This window comes from Felis catus, chromosome D1 (assembly GCF_018350175.1).
Source record: "Felis catus isolate Fca126 chromosome D1, F.catus_Fca126_mat1.0, whole genome shotgun sequence".
NCBI lineage: Eukaryota > Metazoa > Chordata > Mammalia > Carnivora > Felidae > Felis > Felis catus.
In genome coordinates, this window is record NC_058377.1 from 48,811,905 (window position 1) to 48,829,750 (window position 17,846).

Consider the following 17,846-nt stretch of genomic DNA (forward strand, 5'->3'; position numbering starts at 1 on the left):
TAACACCAAAATAATAATTATGGAATCCCTATAAAAATGCTTAAATTATAATGTGAGGAACAAATGCAGGATGTAATCTTATATATGGTCCATGTATATATAAAATTACATCAAGCACATGTGGACATATAGAAAGTCAATAGCATAGTGTGGAAAGTACACACACTTGGCAACAAGACAGGCTTTAGTTTGAATTCTAGCTGTTGATTTCTGATAAGTCATTAAAGTTCTGTGTGTCTTTTTTAATATATAAAATGTGGATACTCATACATACCTAAAGGACAGCTGCAGTATTTAAATTAAATAATTCTGTAACATATGATACAAGGTAATGGAATTATATGTGAGTTTTTAAAGCTTTTCCTTATTTTGATTTTCATTAATTTTATAGTATTTTTACAATAGAAAATGTATTTTAATTTGATATTTGTCACCAAACTTATATTCACAAATATACACTTTGGGGCAGTGACTAGATAGCTAAAAGAAGTGATCTAAGTAATTCTTATTTAGTACTAAATATGTTAAAGTAGACACACTGCTAAATCATATTAGTTAATCTATTTAACAAACACTTATGTAGTTTTACCATGTAACAGACACTGTTCTAAATATTGTATTCCCTGAATCCTTGTAACAATCCCTGGAGGAAAGTACTATTACTATCCCAATCTCACAGGTAAGAAACTGATACACAGATACCGGTAGATAATGAGCAAGGTCACATTGGTCCATGTGGTGGAGCTGGGATTTGAACTCAGGAAGTCTGGCTACATGGTCCAGCTCCTGAATGCTCTGCTGCTTTTCAACTGGTCAATCAAAACATGTTCAGTGAACATATATAGTGCTTGACACTGTGAAGGATGCCAGCAAATTTAGGACACAATCCTTAACTTAAAAAAACATTCTCTAGCTTTTAGCTACTGTCCCAAATTTTGCTCCCTCAACCTCACATAACTGTCATCCATGTCACAATTAAAAACTATTCACAGAGAGATACTGCTTCTCGTCCTTAATGACCGAAGTTCTGGATGAAAATCTGTAGGCTACCGCTTGGCTCTCTGACAATGTTGGTGTTTTCAGAAGTATATGCTGAGAAATGGTGGAGCTGTCTATGTAAAGGAGTCTAACTGTTCTACAAACAGTGGACTCGGGTTCTCTTCATTCATATATTTGTGTATATACACCTTCATACCCTATATGTATATGTAACTAACATTACAACTAAGATATTAAATCAATACTGCAAACTAACATTACACACTGAAACACATTTTATAATACATTTTAACACATAGGAAATCCACAAAGCATTGCTTCTTGCTGTTGTCATTGTGCATATCTTAGACGAACCTCTCTCTAATCGAAGAGTATTCTGAGATTGCAAAGCACATTCTTACAAACTTGAAAAATTGTCACTAATTGGGAGATGAGACAACATGATGGTTAAGAATAATGGCTTTAAAATCAGTGTAGATGCCATCTCAAGCACAGGTATTTACCACATGACTTGGACAAGTTTCTAAACCTCTCTTTAGCTTAGTTTCTTCATCTGTTAATGGAGACAGTGCATACCTCATAGGATTGAGAGAAGTAAAAGATATAAACATACAAACTTAGAAAAATGACTCAGGCAATATATGTGCCTAATGAAGAATAAACATTATAATTCTTACTGCAACTGCTTATCCATAAGATAGGTCTTACTACCACATGACCAAAACAAGATGTGGAATTACATTAAATTCTAAGGTTGGTATGCAACCATAAGTCTCATTTTTCAAGTTTTTGTGTTCATCCAGCAGCTGAATTGTTATTAATTTTACAGGTGTTACAAGTGTGAACTAAAATGAAAACTTATACTAATTAAATACTTCTGATGTTCAAATTCACTGTTTTAAACTTTGTTATAAAAAATGTTCTGCATTAAAAAAGTAAGACACTACATTATGATGAAGTTTATATTTCTATGCTCTTTGTTGTCTCATTCCAAAGGGAAAAAATTACCTCTTCTAAATATTTTGTTTCCATTAATGTCTGTCATTTGAAGTTTACTTCAAATGAAGAATACATGTTGAAATCAAGTTTTAAAAAAATATTAACCCCTTATCTGGTAGAGTACTAAATTTTGTGGATGAGTCTACTTATCACCAAAGAATAGCCATTCAATCTCTACCGTATTTCTTTCAAGATGGGCCCTTTACTTGACAATAAGACTGATGAGAATGTGCAAAGACATTTTAAATAAATGATCTGTGTTTGTTTTTCTTTCTTTGTTGCAGTCATTCTCAGCACAGCACGGCAACCCGCCAGCCTTCCGTAACTCTCCAACGGGCCATCTCCCTGGAAGGGTAAGATAATAATATGGAGCCTTCTCTTAAACTAAACCGTGCAGCCTCATCACTTGAACGTAAAGAAATTTTCTTTCTTTCTTCCTTTCTTTCTTCCTCCTTCCCTACCTACCTTCCTTCTTTCCTTAGCAAATATTTATAAAACTTATGTTATATGCCAAGTACTGTGCTAGGTGCAATGTTTAACAAGACACATAAGATCTCTTCTTTCCCTTCAGAACTCTTATTGTCTGGTGGGAGGGGCAGAAATACAGACACAAATTTGTATCCTGTGTAACCATCACAAAGAGAGGCATATAAGAGATTAAGGGAGGATCCAGGTTGGAAACATGGATGAAAATGGGCATCAAAGGAGGGGGAAGCAGTTCAGGATGGTTTCAGAGATTATATAACTCTCAAGCTGAGAACTGAAGCATCTGTGGATATTTGCCTGACAGACACTGGAAGTAAGGGTACTCTGAGCAGAAGAAAGGGCATGTGCAAAAACATGAATACATGAGCAACCACGAGGTGTCATAAGGCCATTAAGTGATCGAGTGATGCAGCCTACGGTGTGTGAGACAGTGGAGCAGGAGATAAGAATGGAGATATTGGCTGAGCAGGCTTACCTGTAGAAGACTTAGTGTTTTGTATTTCTGAATTCTCCAATCAGGTAAAAGCTGGAGAGGATGGAGGGAAGGGGCTAATATTTCCCTCTACTTGCTTGATAATTACAACAGTTTTAATTGAGAACATTTCATTGGTTAACTTATAAAAATTAAATCATTTTACTTTTCCAATCTCTGTTACCAAATTTGCTTCAAACCTATTTCTCGTTGACAGGTAGGCTTCCTTAATGACATTTCAATTCAAGCCTTTCTGTTTTAAAAGTTTGTTTTGTTCAGACCTCTGTCCCTCCTTCTAACTTAATTAGGGCTTGAGTTCCACCAGAATGTGGAGTTGACAGAGGTGTTGTCTTCTTCTCACATCACCCTGTAGATTGTCATTTCTCTTAGATTTCTCCTCTGGTAGTATTGGGGCAAAAAAGGAAACTGGAAATGGAATTTCCTTATCATTCCACTGTGGCCAGTCCCTTTTTCTTGGTTATCTCTGGTGATGTAGCCTGGATGGGTGGATAACCAACCATGCACAGATGCTGGGAGACTCCCACAGCTCCCCCAGCCATGTGGTCCCTTGGATGACTCAGCTGTCTCTTCCACAGAACTCCTAGCAGTGGCACACTGTGACTTACCATGCATGCACCACTGCCTGAGTCCTAGCAGTCCCTCCCATTCCTCCCAGAGTGCCCCTTTCTCATCTGTCCTCAGCAGCTTCAAACATGAGGCTTGCAGGCATGAGTGGCAGGTATCTTTCCTCCTCCTCAGGTTGAGCTTACCAGGGACAGTCCTTGCCTCTTCTCTCCCTGGCTGACCTTCTTGTCTTCACTGCCCAGGGTTCTTTTCCAACCTGGGTAGCAACAGGGCAATGCAGCAAATTCCATGGGTAAGTGGATATCCATCTAGGAAAGAGACATTGCTCTTTACTTCCTGGAAGAGTATAAATACTATAAATACTTTTCAGAGTGCCATTTTTTGCCCTCAGCTCAGGATGTCCCTAAACCCATAGGAAGGTGAGCAAAAGGAATGTGGCTTCTCCATAGTCACTGCACTCCCTGAAAAGGACACCTCCTTCCCCTGGTAGCCTGCCTTTTCTGTTTGTGATGGTAAAGAATGTCAAAGCACTTTTGTTCCTGTAGTAAACAAACAAAAACAGAGAGATAGGGGTGGTTGCTAAATATGAATTTAGTTTTGGAGAATTTAAGTAACTTTCTTCTCAACAGGGCAGTGTCTTAATTGTAACATTTGTTCTAGTTCACAAAAAAAAAAAAAAACAAAAAAAACAAAAAAACAAAGGCAAAGTAAGTAATCAATACTTCGCCGCATTTGGTTCTGTAGTAATACTGAAGGTGGTCTAGATTCTGGATCATAGCCAGAATCACTGAGTTTAAATCTGGGCTCAGGAACTTATGAGCTGGGTGATAGCAAATGGCTTGGTTTTTTGTTTTGTTTTGTTTTTTGTTTGTCTGTTTGTTTGTTTGATTTTATATGTTCAATTTCCTCATCTGTAAAATGTATTTCCTTACAGAGTTTTTCTCAATAATTAAAATTATATTTATTGTTTTTTATAATATTACTGGAATTATATGTGTATTTGCTATAGTATAGTATAATGTTCATTGCTGTTGTTATTGTTATTCATAACATATACTTAATTTATCAGGCGGGAGAGTTTCAAATTTATATTAAATAAAGATTCGTTAAAACAGTCAGGGACTGGTGTCATCGCTACTTTAGAGAGACTTATTCCTATATACACAGGTAATGCTCATTTGTGGAAGCAATCCAAATCATTGAGTTTGCTTCATTGTTGAGTTAATATTTATATACAAAAGTATTTTAATTGCCAAGATTATATTTAAATGCTTGTTAAACACATTAAAGAATAGTGTAAGCCTTTTCTACATATTGGCTTATCCTCAGCTCCAAAAGACAGAATATAGGACCTGCATAAAAAATGCTCTTACATTTCTGGTGTATATATATCTGAGAAAGTTTAGGACAGAGAGACTACATAAACACATGAGAGGAAACAGTCTCCCCCAGCCTGTGAACAGTCTCCAGTTGGACTTGAGAATGTTCATCAGTCAGACTTGTGACTGAACTCTCCATACCACCCCCATCGATTTCCCCTTTCTGGAAAGAGCCATAGTTTGGAAAAACTATTCCACAAAACTCACTGATAACCTTCTCCAAAGGACTGTGATCAGTTTTGAATTCTGCATGTTAAATCAGACATGGAGAGCTAGCATGGAAAGTACATCCAGAGTTAAAGGGATGGGACAGCATTTTATCAAGGAAACATGGACAGGGTCAAGATTCTATGATTGGAAGAAGTGAGTTTATCATTAATGAGATTACATTCAAAATGTGCAACTTGTTGGGAATAAAAATAGTACATATTCATGGATAGTCCTTTAAGGGAAGAGAAAAGAAACTATTTATCAAGTGCTTATTAGGTACCTGGTATGTTCTCATTCTCTCTCTCTCTCTCTCTCTCTCTCTCTCTCTCTCCCCTCATCCATTCATCTATCTTCTCTAATTTTATTTCCAAAATAGTCTTATGAAATAGGCATCCTTTTTGTAAATCTTGATTCTCAGGAGGTTAAGTACTTTTCCCAAGGACACCTACATAGAAAGTAGCACAGTTTGGATTTGAAATCAAATTGGAGTCTGCTGTACAACAGTGCAGCATAAAAAGTCTTTATTGAGGCGGAGAGCTCTGGTCACACCATTCATAAAGCACTTTCAGGATAAGTGAGACATAGTGAAGAACTTCCTAGGGCTTTCATTTAAAAAATGATAAAGAACCGGAACTGACTCTAAATCTGGAAACCATTAAACAGAGCTAATAACCCACCATTTGGGGTGGATCTGGAAGCCCATGTACATGCTACATGGCAGAGGTGTTGTTTGTGGTACAGGTGAGAGTGGGGAGCTGAGCTTCCCACTGGTCTCAACTTCACCTTCCTTGTTCCTTGTGAAGACCTCCCTTGGAAGGGTGCAATATGGCTGTCATGCCACATATTGGTCATTAACACAGAGAGGATTCCCTCCAGCTGTTCTAAATAATGGCATTTTCTTCTAAAGCTATTTCCAAATCTCTTCTTTCTTCTTACTCACAAAAGCTTATGAGCAGTTTGCCAATAAATATTGTTTTAGCCTTTTGCACTGTTTTCCACTTGAGTGAAATTACCTCTGTGATAACCACAACCACTAATGCTAATTCTCTGCTAATATGAGACCAAAGATGTGAAGGCCTTACCCTGACGTCATAAATGGAAGAGTGAGTCCTTTTATAAAAAACACAACTTGTAATCTCAGCTATACTCCATTGTTTTAGCTGGTATAAAGCATTTTTCGTCATATCTAGTGAATCATGCAGTATGAAAAATACTGTTTTCCCTGCAATCATGGAAGGAAATAGAGTCTGGAATCAAAAAATTGGTTTCGAATCCTGCCCTCTTTGCCATCTGTTGTTGTCATTCTCAAAACAGGACCCTTACCCTCTCTAAGCATGAGTTTTCTCCACAACCAAGAGGAGAATAGCACAGGACTCACCAACTTTCTACAAAAGTAGCAGGTACATATTAGGCCCTCAATAAGTACTAGCTGAATATATACTTATTCCAAGTGTTCTGAAAAAACAAAACTTTTATTTTTATACCCACAATTAGCTTGAAGACCCACGTTGAACACCTGCTATTAAATATATATATGTATGTATATGTATATACTGTATATGTGTGTATATATATGTATATATATGTATTTGTGTAAAGCATTTCTGGATATAAAATATTTGAGGCAGAAATAATTTTGTGCTGCAGGAATATTTAGAAGGGGATACCTCAGTAATTCTCCACAAAGCCCAGAACACTAAAATTCATGCTCTAAGTGCCCAGCTGGCCAACAAATAGAGAGATAATGTGACATACAATCATTGTCACTGAGCCCATAGTGGGAAAGTAATTTTTCACTTTGCATAGGCCAATGGGTCTTTAACAGGATTCTCATTAAGGTGTTATACTGCTGAGTGCAGGCAATCAACTGAAATTGGAAATTTCCTTGCTTCAAAATTCTCTTTCCTAATGCTTTTGTGAAAAGCAACTACTTAGGATAATTTTTAAGTGAATGTACTTTAAAAGTCCATATGTTTATATATTTTTCACCTAAGTTGCTATTTACTTGACATAAAATAATTGGAGATATTTCAGATTTCCACTTAATTTGATCCATGAAGACAACAAAACTGTCTAATTGAGCCTCTACCTAGAGTTACTGCTGTTTTTTAAATCGATATCTGAATCATCTTTATGCCAGACATGAGGAGGCAGAATAACATCCCCATTAACAGTGTGAGCTCCTTGCTTCAGGTTCAAGTTGACAGATACAGCCCACACCTGAATCTCTTCTTCCTCCTGAGACCCCATTAAAAGGACACTTAAAAGAATAAAGAAGACACAATCCCATAATGGTAAAGGAAGTGGGAGAGGTATCAGAGGCCAAAAGATTTCCTCACACTTCTGGATGACAGCAGATGGTAGGGTATAGATGGATGAAATAGAGCAAAGCAGCCCAGACTTAGATCACCCAGGGAGTCAGGGCCATTGTGTTCTATGTAAATGCCATCTTCTAAAGTTGTTTCCAGGGATGCCACCCACAAAAAGGCCCACCAAAGTGCAGCAGCATTGGATGCCTACAGCTCAGGAGGCGGCAGAACTGCCTAGCAAGCCCAGGAAATTCAGAGACTTCAGAACAGTGACAACAGATGGGCTGAGAGCAGAGTCTGAGAATAGGACTGAGGATACCCCTACTCAGCACACACACTCCTGATACAGAACAGCTACAAGGCAGTGACTTACCACCTGTCAGAAAATGAAGGCTCTTCTCTAAAGAAATAGAATTTCTTCTGAGGAACCTAGCTAAGCTAGTTTGCATGTAACCACACAGCAGAGCCCTTCATGGTATGCCAATTACAGGGACAGCTTTCAGGTTTGCTTGCCTAACCTGAAGTCTTTCAGTGGAAAAGGCTTGCCCTTATCTGCAGCAGCCCCTACAGCCTTTCTACTACTTCATTCTTAAATATCAACAGCCAGCCATGAGTTACTGAACAGTTTAACAAAACCCATAAAATGACAAAAAAAAAAAAAAACAATAAAATACACATACATAGAGAAAAACTATCCTCAAAGAAACATGTCATTCTGGTAACAAAATAGAATTTAAAGAAATACTCTCCTTATAAGCATACTGTTAACAATATGGAGATAACCACTGGAATTAAAAGTGAAATGGTTACAAGTGATTACCTCTGGGAAACCAGGTAGGATTCTCAGGAAAGGGGACACAAGTGAAATTTTGAGGAACTTATTTGGAACAAGGTGGAGATTAAAAAAAGGGAAATCATGTGCAAAAAACTAAAGTACTTGGCTAACACAGCCCAAACTAGGAAGTATCTGCAGCTATCATGTAGCTTTCTCTCATCCACCAGAGGACATACGCTTTGTTTTATCTTACTTTAGAAGATCATTCCAGCAACATCATAGAGGTACTTTTCCACTAACTGGCATTTTCACCTCAATGAAATAGCTGCTCTGTGAGGTGTTGACCACCCTTTACAAGTAGCACTCAACAAGAAACCAGATGACCCTCTTCATGAATATTATAGAAGGAATTGTTTACAGAGTGGATGGTTTGCCTAATAGACCCTCACTAAAAATCTCTCCAAATAGAGAGGTCTGTGAGTATCCAAAGGATAACCAAGAAGCAGTCTTGTCTGTATACAAATACATCCAGGAGAAAAACCATCCTCTCAGGTTAACTGTTCGGTGTTAATAGCATCATCATTCTTTCTTAGAGGGACTGGCTGGTCTTGATAAGAACAGCCATGAACCTATGTTTGACACAAGAGACCCCCTCGCCACACTCTAAGACCACTCTGGATTCTTGAGACCATGGCACCTTGGCACCACTGCAGCCAGAGAGCCTCTGGCATTCCCATGTTGGGTCTGAACAGGTGTGCTTCCAAGGAACACTCTGGGAACACAAGCTTGGCTGGAATCATTGGTTCTCTTGTCCTGTACCCATTTCCTTTTGCCTTTATGGGAGCTTTTTTGCAGCTAACATGCTTCAGATTTTTCAGGATGATGCTGACTTAAAATAGTCTTGGTCTAAGTGCCCCGATATGTGGTTCCAAAACACATGGTCACTGTAGAAAGTGTAAGCATCATTGACCTGAGAACCAGGAGATCTGGGTTCTAGGTTCAGTTCTGCCACATCTTACTATGTGATTTTGAGCAGATCTTAGATACTTTCCAACTCTAACATTATAGAGTTTAATGATTTTTGAAGATAGAAAAGTTTGGCTTCTGAATTTGTAAGAATATTTCCAAACATGAGGCCTAAAGGACCACTGGGCTTTAGATAGCTGGCCCTCAGGGGCAGTGGCTTGAGTCATCTCTGCCCACACACACTCACATATCCAGCCATCCTTCAGGATTCATAATCAATATGAATGGTCAATTTCTTCCTTACACAGAAGTCTGTCCAAAACATTTCCATGCCCTGATCCTCAAAAGCAATACTAGGCAGTGTTTCCCAGAGTAACTGAGAGGAGCCTGGTATGCTGAGAAGTACACTGAACTACTATCAGACTTGAAGGGGAAGCTTTATTCAGGTTATTAGTTGCTGGGATCCCTGGTCAAAAATATAAACCTTCTTTAACCACAGAAATGTAATTGACCTCACCAAAACAGGGGGCCAAGTTGGGTTAAGTGGAGAGAATTTTTGTGTATGTTTAGAATGCATTGAGAGAGCGTATATAGTTCTTGCCCTCTTCTTTATTTTGTTCTCCTGATAGCTGAAGAGTTTACTTAGAGAGAATATAGGAAAATTAAAAATACAGCAACTAGGGGCACCTGGGTGGCTCAGTCAGTTAAGTGTATGACTCTTGCTTTCGGCTCAGATCCTGATCTCACGGTTTTGTGAGTTTGAGGCCCATGGTGGGCTCCGTGCTGGCAGTGAGGGGCCTGCTTGGGATTCTCCTTCTCTCTTTCTCTGTCCCTTCCCCACTTGTGCTGCCTCTGTCTCAAAATAAACAAATAAACTTAAAAAAAATTGTTTAATATAGCAACTAGGTGATATTTAGAAATGCTTGGAAGAAATCAAAATTGCTCCTGACTCCTCCAAAAATATTTTTGCTTGTGATTTATAGTGCAGTAAAGACAGACTAGCCTCTTGGGTCAGAGTGACAGCCTCACTTTTGTTGCTAGGTCACCTGCTGGGGGATCCTAGCTGTGGGGAAGAAAGAAGGGAGTTTACAGACCCCTCCTTTCATCTCGAGAGGGAAAAGGGACCTTCAGGTCTTAAACCTCAGAGGACCCATTAGAAATTAATCAGAACAGTGGATAATTCCAGAGTGTATGTTTCCTGTAGTTCACACCATATGTTTGCTTTTCATTTCTCCTCATGTCCCTGCAGTTTCCTCCTCTGCTCCCAGTGGAGCTGTCAGCTGATTCTCCTTAGCCCCATTTCTACTAGCCTACTGCTCCTTTTTTCCATTTTCTTACTTGATAAGACATTCCTTTCCCAGGCCTTGTAATCTTTCTTCCTTGCACGTGTGGAACTGAAAGTATAAAGGTGTCATCACAACAAACTCTAAGGATTGCCAAAAATTTATCAGTGTTGACAAAATGCTGAGGCTGCAGAGAACTAGGGCATGTATGTGGGCTGCCAATTCATGGGATGCTAACTCTCTCCCAGGGCCTGGGTTTCTGATGCCATCTGCTGTTGAAATAAAAACTGTGGGAAAAAATAAAAACAGAAAAATGCCCACTTCCCTGGATATGACAGATAAAATTTCTCAAATTTGGAATGTCAAGTAAAATATCAACATAGATTTTGGGAGGTGACCTTGAGGATCCAGATTTATATATTTTTTCAGCTAAAGACTTATTAGCATTACTATTCCATCAGAGAAAGGCTCCCTTAAAGCAATGAAATAAGAAAGACATAAAGAGTATACAGCACTCCAACACAAATGCAGGCCATTTGGAGACACAGACTGCAGAGCCCAAAGAGGATATCTTCTGTATTCAAATGCTAAATATATAACATTAAATATTACCTATTTAATAGTAGGTGATATGTTTTAGGAGCCTTATGTGGATCTCATCTAGTTCTGATAACAGTTATTGTTTATGGGCACATTATCCCACTTTATGATTGGACACAATGAGGCTTTGAGGAGTTAAGGGTGCCGCCCAAGGTCACAGAGCTAGTAGGTGGCAGAATTGAGATTTAAACCCACATTTTAAAATCACCACCTTTCCCTGCCCTCTCAGAATTATAGGTGTTTTATTATTACAAATTGGCCAATTTGGAGGCCTAAGTAAGTTGTTGAAATACAGTGTGGAATTCAATATGATACCTGGGGTTTGGGAGGTTTTTGTCATGATAGGCATTGTCAAAAATCCAGTTTTCATATAAGAACATAAACAAAAATAGCACAAGCACCTAATGGTGACTTCACTTATCTTGAAATGTGCTGAATTGGAAGTGGAGGAATGATATTTCTATACTCTTGGCATCTGTTTTACCCAGCAGGACTAGGAAGAAAGCCGGGGTGACAGGTCAGGAGTCTGGTTATCAAGGGCTGCTGGGCTATCCTCTGTGGTGCCCTTGCACATGGAAGATATTCATAGCCAAGCAGCTGGAATTTATTTTAGAGGGATGCCACAGAATCCACTAGGGAATTTGGTTTGGGTGTCTGTTTTTAGTAAATCTTCTTTTCTGTGCATAGTTCAATGCCAATGTGATTATTTATCCGGCATGTTTTCCTTGGAAACCTTTTTAGTTTTTAATAAAGTGTTTTAATAAAGGGCTCAAAGTAAGTGATGAATAAACTTCCTCCTTATTATTGTATAATTAAACATACTCAAAAAACAGTGTGCTACAGAATATTCAACTAAAAAATTGCCCCTCTTCATCAATACTCCTAATTATTAATGCTATGGGGCACCTGGGTGGCTCAGTCAGTAAGCGTCCAACTTCAGCTCCGGTCATGATCTCACAGTTTGTGAGTTCGAGCCCCGCGTTGGGCTCTGTGCTGACAGCTCAGAGCCTGGAGCCTGCTTCGGATTCTGTGTCTCCCTCTCTCTGCTCCTCTCCCACTCACACTCTGTCTCTCTCTCTCAAAAATAAATAAACATTAATAAATAAATAAATAAATAAATAAATAAATAAATAAAGCTAATAATAATATGATCATCCATGATGTTCATTGAGATGGCATTGAAGAACTAGTTAACATACTGAATGACAGGGTGTCTGGGTGCCTCAGTCAGTTAAGCATGGTTTGTGGGTTCGAGCCCCACTCCAGGCTCTTGCCAATAGCACGGAGCCTGCTTTGGATCCTCCCTCTACCTCTCTCTCTCTGTCCCTCCCCTGTACTCTTTCTCTCTCTCTCTCTTTCTCTCTGTCTCTGTTTCTTCTCTCAAAAATAAATAAACATTTAACATAATGAACCAAGGAGGAATTTTTTAAAAAGCACCCAGTCATAAGCTTGTCAACCTATTAAAAATGAATGTAGGAAACCTATTCTATGACAGGATTTAGCTGCCCAAACTGGCAGAAAGACTTAACAGTCACAAATCTCCCAGTTGTAATCCTGGCACCAACTTATTATCATACTAATATCCCTCTTTGAATGCTGCCCTTTTTCTTCTATCTCTCTAGTATTAAGGCTACTCTTACCAAGTTGCATGAGTTTGTGCCCAATCAATAAAATTAATTGGGAATATGATGATGAGCCCTGCAGACACTACCTCTGCCCCCTGTCTGGCAGGGAGAAGCAGCTGTTAATCAAATAATCACACAAACGAATGTAAATCTGTGACTATGCCAAGTACTGTGAAAAACTGGCCTATGATGCCCTGAATGCCTGTAATAGGGGATCTGTAATAGGGTACCAGGAGGTCAGGGATGTCATAGAAGGCTCTCACCTTAACAATGAGGAGACCTTAACCAGGCAAAGAGAAAGTACCATCATTAATGACGGCACAGGCAGTGATTACACATCTGTCTGGATGTATTTCTGAGCTGAACACTGACTAGGGCAACATGAAGTCAGTAGAGCTTGCCATTTAGAGATTTATAATGAGGAGGCTGACTCATGGTTGACTGTCTCCCCCAGAGAGGCTGTCAGATGGAGGCTTGCAGTTGTTTTATCAGAACTACATGGTCTGCATAGATGTGATTTTCTGAATCCCTTCTCTCATCAGTTCTGCTGGTGCCTTGGCTTTTGTTTGATGTGTTGGTCTGCTTGTTTATCTGCCTGTGTGCCAGAACTCTAAAATCTTTCCTTGCCCCTGCTGCTTCCTATACTTCTCTTCTTCTATCTTCTTTCCCTGCTCCCTCTTACTTTGTTTTTTCCTCTCCTCTTTTCTCCATAAACTCCCTCCTCCTTTTCTTTTAGTCTTGATTCTGCATCCATTTCTTCTTCTTTTTTTTCCCCCTCTTTCCTTCTGCTATCCATCCTGAAGGTACTAGGCTCATGTTTGTCCAGGGCATTACAATTTACAAAGAAATCTCATGGATGTTATTCTATTTGACCCCAATAACAATTTCATAAGAGAGCCTGAGTAAGAATCATTTATCCTGTTTGCAGATCTGTCGTGAGATAGGTGACTTCCTCAAGATTGCATATCTGGGAAAAGGAGGAGCTTTGACTGCAAACCAGATGCTTATCATTCAGCCCCACATTGACATCACTAGACCATCCTACCTGAAAACAAATGTTGAAGACATCCCAACCACGTCTTTTAGTCTTATTGACAGAGGCAGTCCTTCTTTGCCCTGTCTTTATCATTCACAAAAATGAGTCTAGACAGAAGTTGCGGTCAGAGAGGTTTTCTGGTTGCTCATTTATCACCTGAGCAGGAATAGCCTCAGTCTCATCTGTTGAATATTTACTGGACATTGCATTTGACCTTGAATTGAACCCCTTGTAAAGAATGATTTTCATTATATTTTTACCTTGCCTGGCTGTGATCTGGGAGATGGGATGGCTGCAGAAAGCAGGGAATGAAAAAGATAGCTTTGAGTATCATTTATCAGCCTTCATTGGATTACTCATCTTGAGACATCCATCTTTATATATCCAACTGAATCTGGTGTTTTTCTCTGCATATATCGCTAATCCCTCAGAGACTCTCAAATTCCATTAGGGTATTTGTTTACTTCCTCTTCCTGGCCAATTATAAAGAGTTTAAACAAAGAGCACATCCATATCCTATGCCACAAGCCAGATGCCCCTCTATTACCAGGAAAGCAGCCAGTGGTCTTTATCCTTTATTTAATCTCTCTGCTGATTTCCAGTCCTGGAAATGTTTACTCTACTGAATATGCTTTTAAGATGTCAGTCAGCAACCTTTATTGACTGATGGATCACACTTGGTAAAGTCTCCTGCTGGTTACATACAAAGTCATACTGCTCAGGGACAATTGTGCAGGAGACAAGCACCACCCATCCATTCTTTCAATTAGTGGTTGATTTGACTAATGTACCTTTCATTCATTCCTGCATTCAACTAAGTATTCACTGAATGCCCAATATGTACCAGGCACTGTAGTGAGGAATTTAATATAACGAAGAAGAAGAAAGGTTCAGTTCCTGCTTTTGAGGAGCACACATTCTAGTGGGGTGACACAATGTTGACAGTTGCAAAAATTTGCTGAGCTTGTATGTTTGTAGTTTTAGAACAAAAGAACAAGCAGCTGATTTGGGGAAAACCAGTAGTGCTGTTGGGACATGGTTATGAGTGTTTTTATCAAGGGACTACCAAACCCAAAGGGAAAAGGTACTGTCTCCAGACTGAGGAAATTCCATACTCACGTGGGCTGGTAGTAGGAGTCGGGAATTTTAATTTTAAGCACAGGTCTATAAAAGCTACATGGAAGGGTAGAAGGGAGCCATGCTTGTCAAAGCCTTTTAATTCTGAAAATAGAAATTCTCCTGTGATCAAGCATCAATTATGCACATTGATGGGAAATCGCATTTCAGTATCAATGTTACATGATATTTAAATGTTTATACAAACCTATATTTAGATGTTTACACAAACATCTCTCCACTTACAGTAATTTTTTCTTCTGTACCCCTGAAATGCTTGCTTGTCCTCAATTTCCTCTCCTTGGTATAGCAGCCTGGTGTAATTTAAAGAACATGATGTTTTGATTTCTCTCTACTTTTATTTAAATACTGGCTCTTACTAATTTTATCACCTTGAGCTCTTACTGAACCTCTCTGAGCCTGTTTCTTTAATCTGTAAAGACTAATAACTACTTCATAAAATTGTTTTGAGAATTTATTTTTTTAAATATGTAAACAGTTCTTAACAAGCACTAGGTACTGAGTAGGAGCTGGTTCTCCTCTTTTCTCCTTCCCTATATTCCATCTAGGAATGCTAGATGCTAGCTAAATATGCTAGAACCTCTTCCCTCTTTCCCAAACCAGGAATCAATAAAGTTTCCATTCATTGTTCATTTAACAAAAATTTCCTGTGAACCTCTCTTGTGCCCTCAGGGAGATACAGTCAGTATAGTGGAAGACAGCCCAGTATATGGTAGAAAAACAAAGAGGAGAGAGTAGGCCCTTTTTAGAAACAGACACCCTAAGTCCAAAAGCCCTTCTAGACCCAAGAATGGCAGACTCTCAGAAAGTATAGCAGATGAGAAAAGAATACTTTGGGGTAAAGTGTCACCTTATCCCACCTCCTTATTTTACATATGACAGAATAAGTTCAGAGCCATGCACATGTATACTAGCTCACATACATGCACACATGTCCACTCCTTCCATACACCTCCTCTCCAGTGATTTCCGTTACATTCAGTGGTTTATAGGCAACTATTACATATATATCCCCCAGGATCCCTTCTTGATTGCCTATATCATAGATTAAATCTCTACCACACAACTTAATGCTTGGAATTTTCCCCTTGTTTCATATGTAAGAGTTTCTCTACTAGGCTCACAACTCCTAAGGTTGCTTCTAGGTCCCATCTCATTACATAATTATGAAACAGGTTCTCAGACACAGACCGTGTTTAACAAATGATGATTTGTTACATTTCCTTCTCCTACTATGACCTGAGGAATAGGGAATTCACTCTCCGAGTGACTGATTTTCTCCACTTCTCATCCTTGTTTTCCTAGAGGAGATAAGCCAACTGATTATTATTCTTTTCCTCTCTTTGTGTAGTTTTGTACGATATTGGAAGCCACAGAGGCTCTTGTAGACAATCAGAAGTATGAATGCTGCTGCCACCACTTTTAGCTGGCTGATATTAGACAAGAAACTTAACCTTTCCAAACCTCAGTTTTCTCATCTTCAAATGAGGACATAATACCTGACTTACAGGGACACCATAAGGATTAAATAGTCTTAACTCTTCATAAATGTTGGTGATTATAATTAATTTTAAAGCTCACCTCACTAACCAAAATATAAATTTGTATTATGTTCAGGTATGAAAAAGACCAAGGGTGATGGTAGTAGTTTATTCCCTCTTACCAAATGGATTATGTATTTCATGGCCTATTTAGGTGCGTTGAATGTGTTATGGATTACAAAGTTACAGGAGTGCTGGAGAACTATCTTTCTATCTATCTAAATAACTAACCTTATATAAACACCCTTGGGACGAAAGAACCATGGCTGTCAAAGGTTGAGTTCTGTGTGTTTGTAGACAGTGGCCTTCCAATATTCTCCTAGTTTTAATTTATTTGGGGGACATCCTCAATTTGAGGGAAAAAAGTTAACACGAGAATTAAAATTCCCAAATATCTAAGCTATTACCATGTCCAGCTATCTACTTTCCATATGGGGGAACTATCTGAGTCCAGAGATAGGCAAGAGATTTTCCAAGGCCACACTAAAGTCCAGACCAGAATTCAGTCTCCTAATATCCTGGCCACCCCTCTTTCCAGAGGAGAATGAGGATGAACAAGAGTCTTCCTCTGGTTATTCTTTTCTCACTTCATCATGCTTTCTCTGTATTAATCTTTCATCTAAGAATTAGATAAGGTTTATTGAGCTTCCTAGAAATGTGTGACTTTAGTGCTAAGATGTAAAGATTATGGCTTAAGTGACATATCCAAGCACCAAGAGACCCAAATCAAATTGAAATGGTGATTGTGGCACCATTGTGGATCATTTGTAGGATTCATGAGTTAAGAAATTATAATACCCTACTGAAGATGTAGACATACCAAAATGAAGGAGACAGATTCACTTAGAGCTTTTTGTTGTTGTTGTGATCATTGTTGTTTTGTTTTTAGAGGGTTCTTTTGCCTGGAGAGGGAAAAGTTACTGGGAAACAGGAGTGATTTTAGGAGAAAATTGGGGGGAAGAGATGTAAAATATCAGAAGTATCTTGCCCTGTACAGTGCTGATCCTGTGACTTCCCATTAAGCCATTTCTTGTCTTTCATATAACCTTCAGTATCAGGTCAGGTGTGACAAGAATTCTACACTGGGCTTTTAGACCACTGCAGGATGGAACTCACACTCTGCAAATGGGCACATGGGGTGTTTTTGGTTCCCCATCTCCACTCCTCTACACCAAATGTTCTTATCCCTTTGCTACCCTCCCGTTTTTTTGTTCCCGGTGTTACAACTTTTTTTTTTTTTAATCAAAACCAGCTTCTTAGGACCACCTCATTTGCACTGAGATATAGGTTTCTTCTAGGTTTCATTCCACAGTCATTTATTGAACATATTCTTTGTGCCAGGTATTTTACCAGGTACTAGGGACACAAGAACTAATGAAAGTAAGTTCATATCTCTTAGGCACTTTCTAGATATCAGACACTAACTCACAAAGTGAACATGACA

The 17,846-nt window shown here is 38.8% G+C and overlaps 1 protein-coding gene across 27 annotated transcripts in view; it reads left to right on the plus strand.

Annotated features, from left to right (window-relative positions):
* Positions 1–17,846, plus strand: part of DLG2 (discs large MAGUK scaffold protein 2) — a 2,054,427-nt gene that overhangs the window by 1,663,764 nt on the left and 372,817 nt on the right. For all 27 annotated transcript variants that reach the window (XM_023239374.2, XM_045039809.1, XM_045039811.1 and 24 more), the window contains one exon: positions 2,283–2,351. In XM_023239374.2, the coding sequence (XP_023095142.1) occupies positions 2,283–2,351 (69 nt within the window). The remainder of the gene's footprint in view (positions 1–2,282; positions 2,352–17,846) is intronic.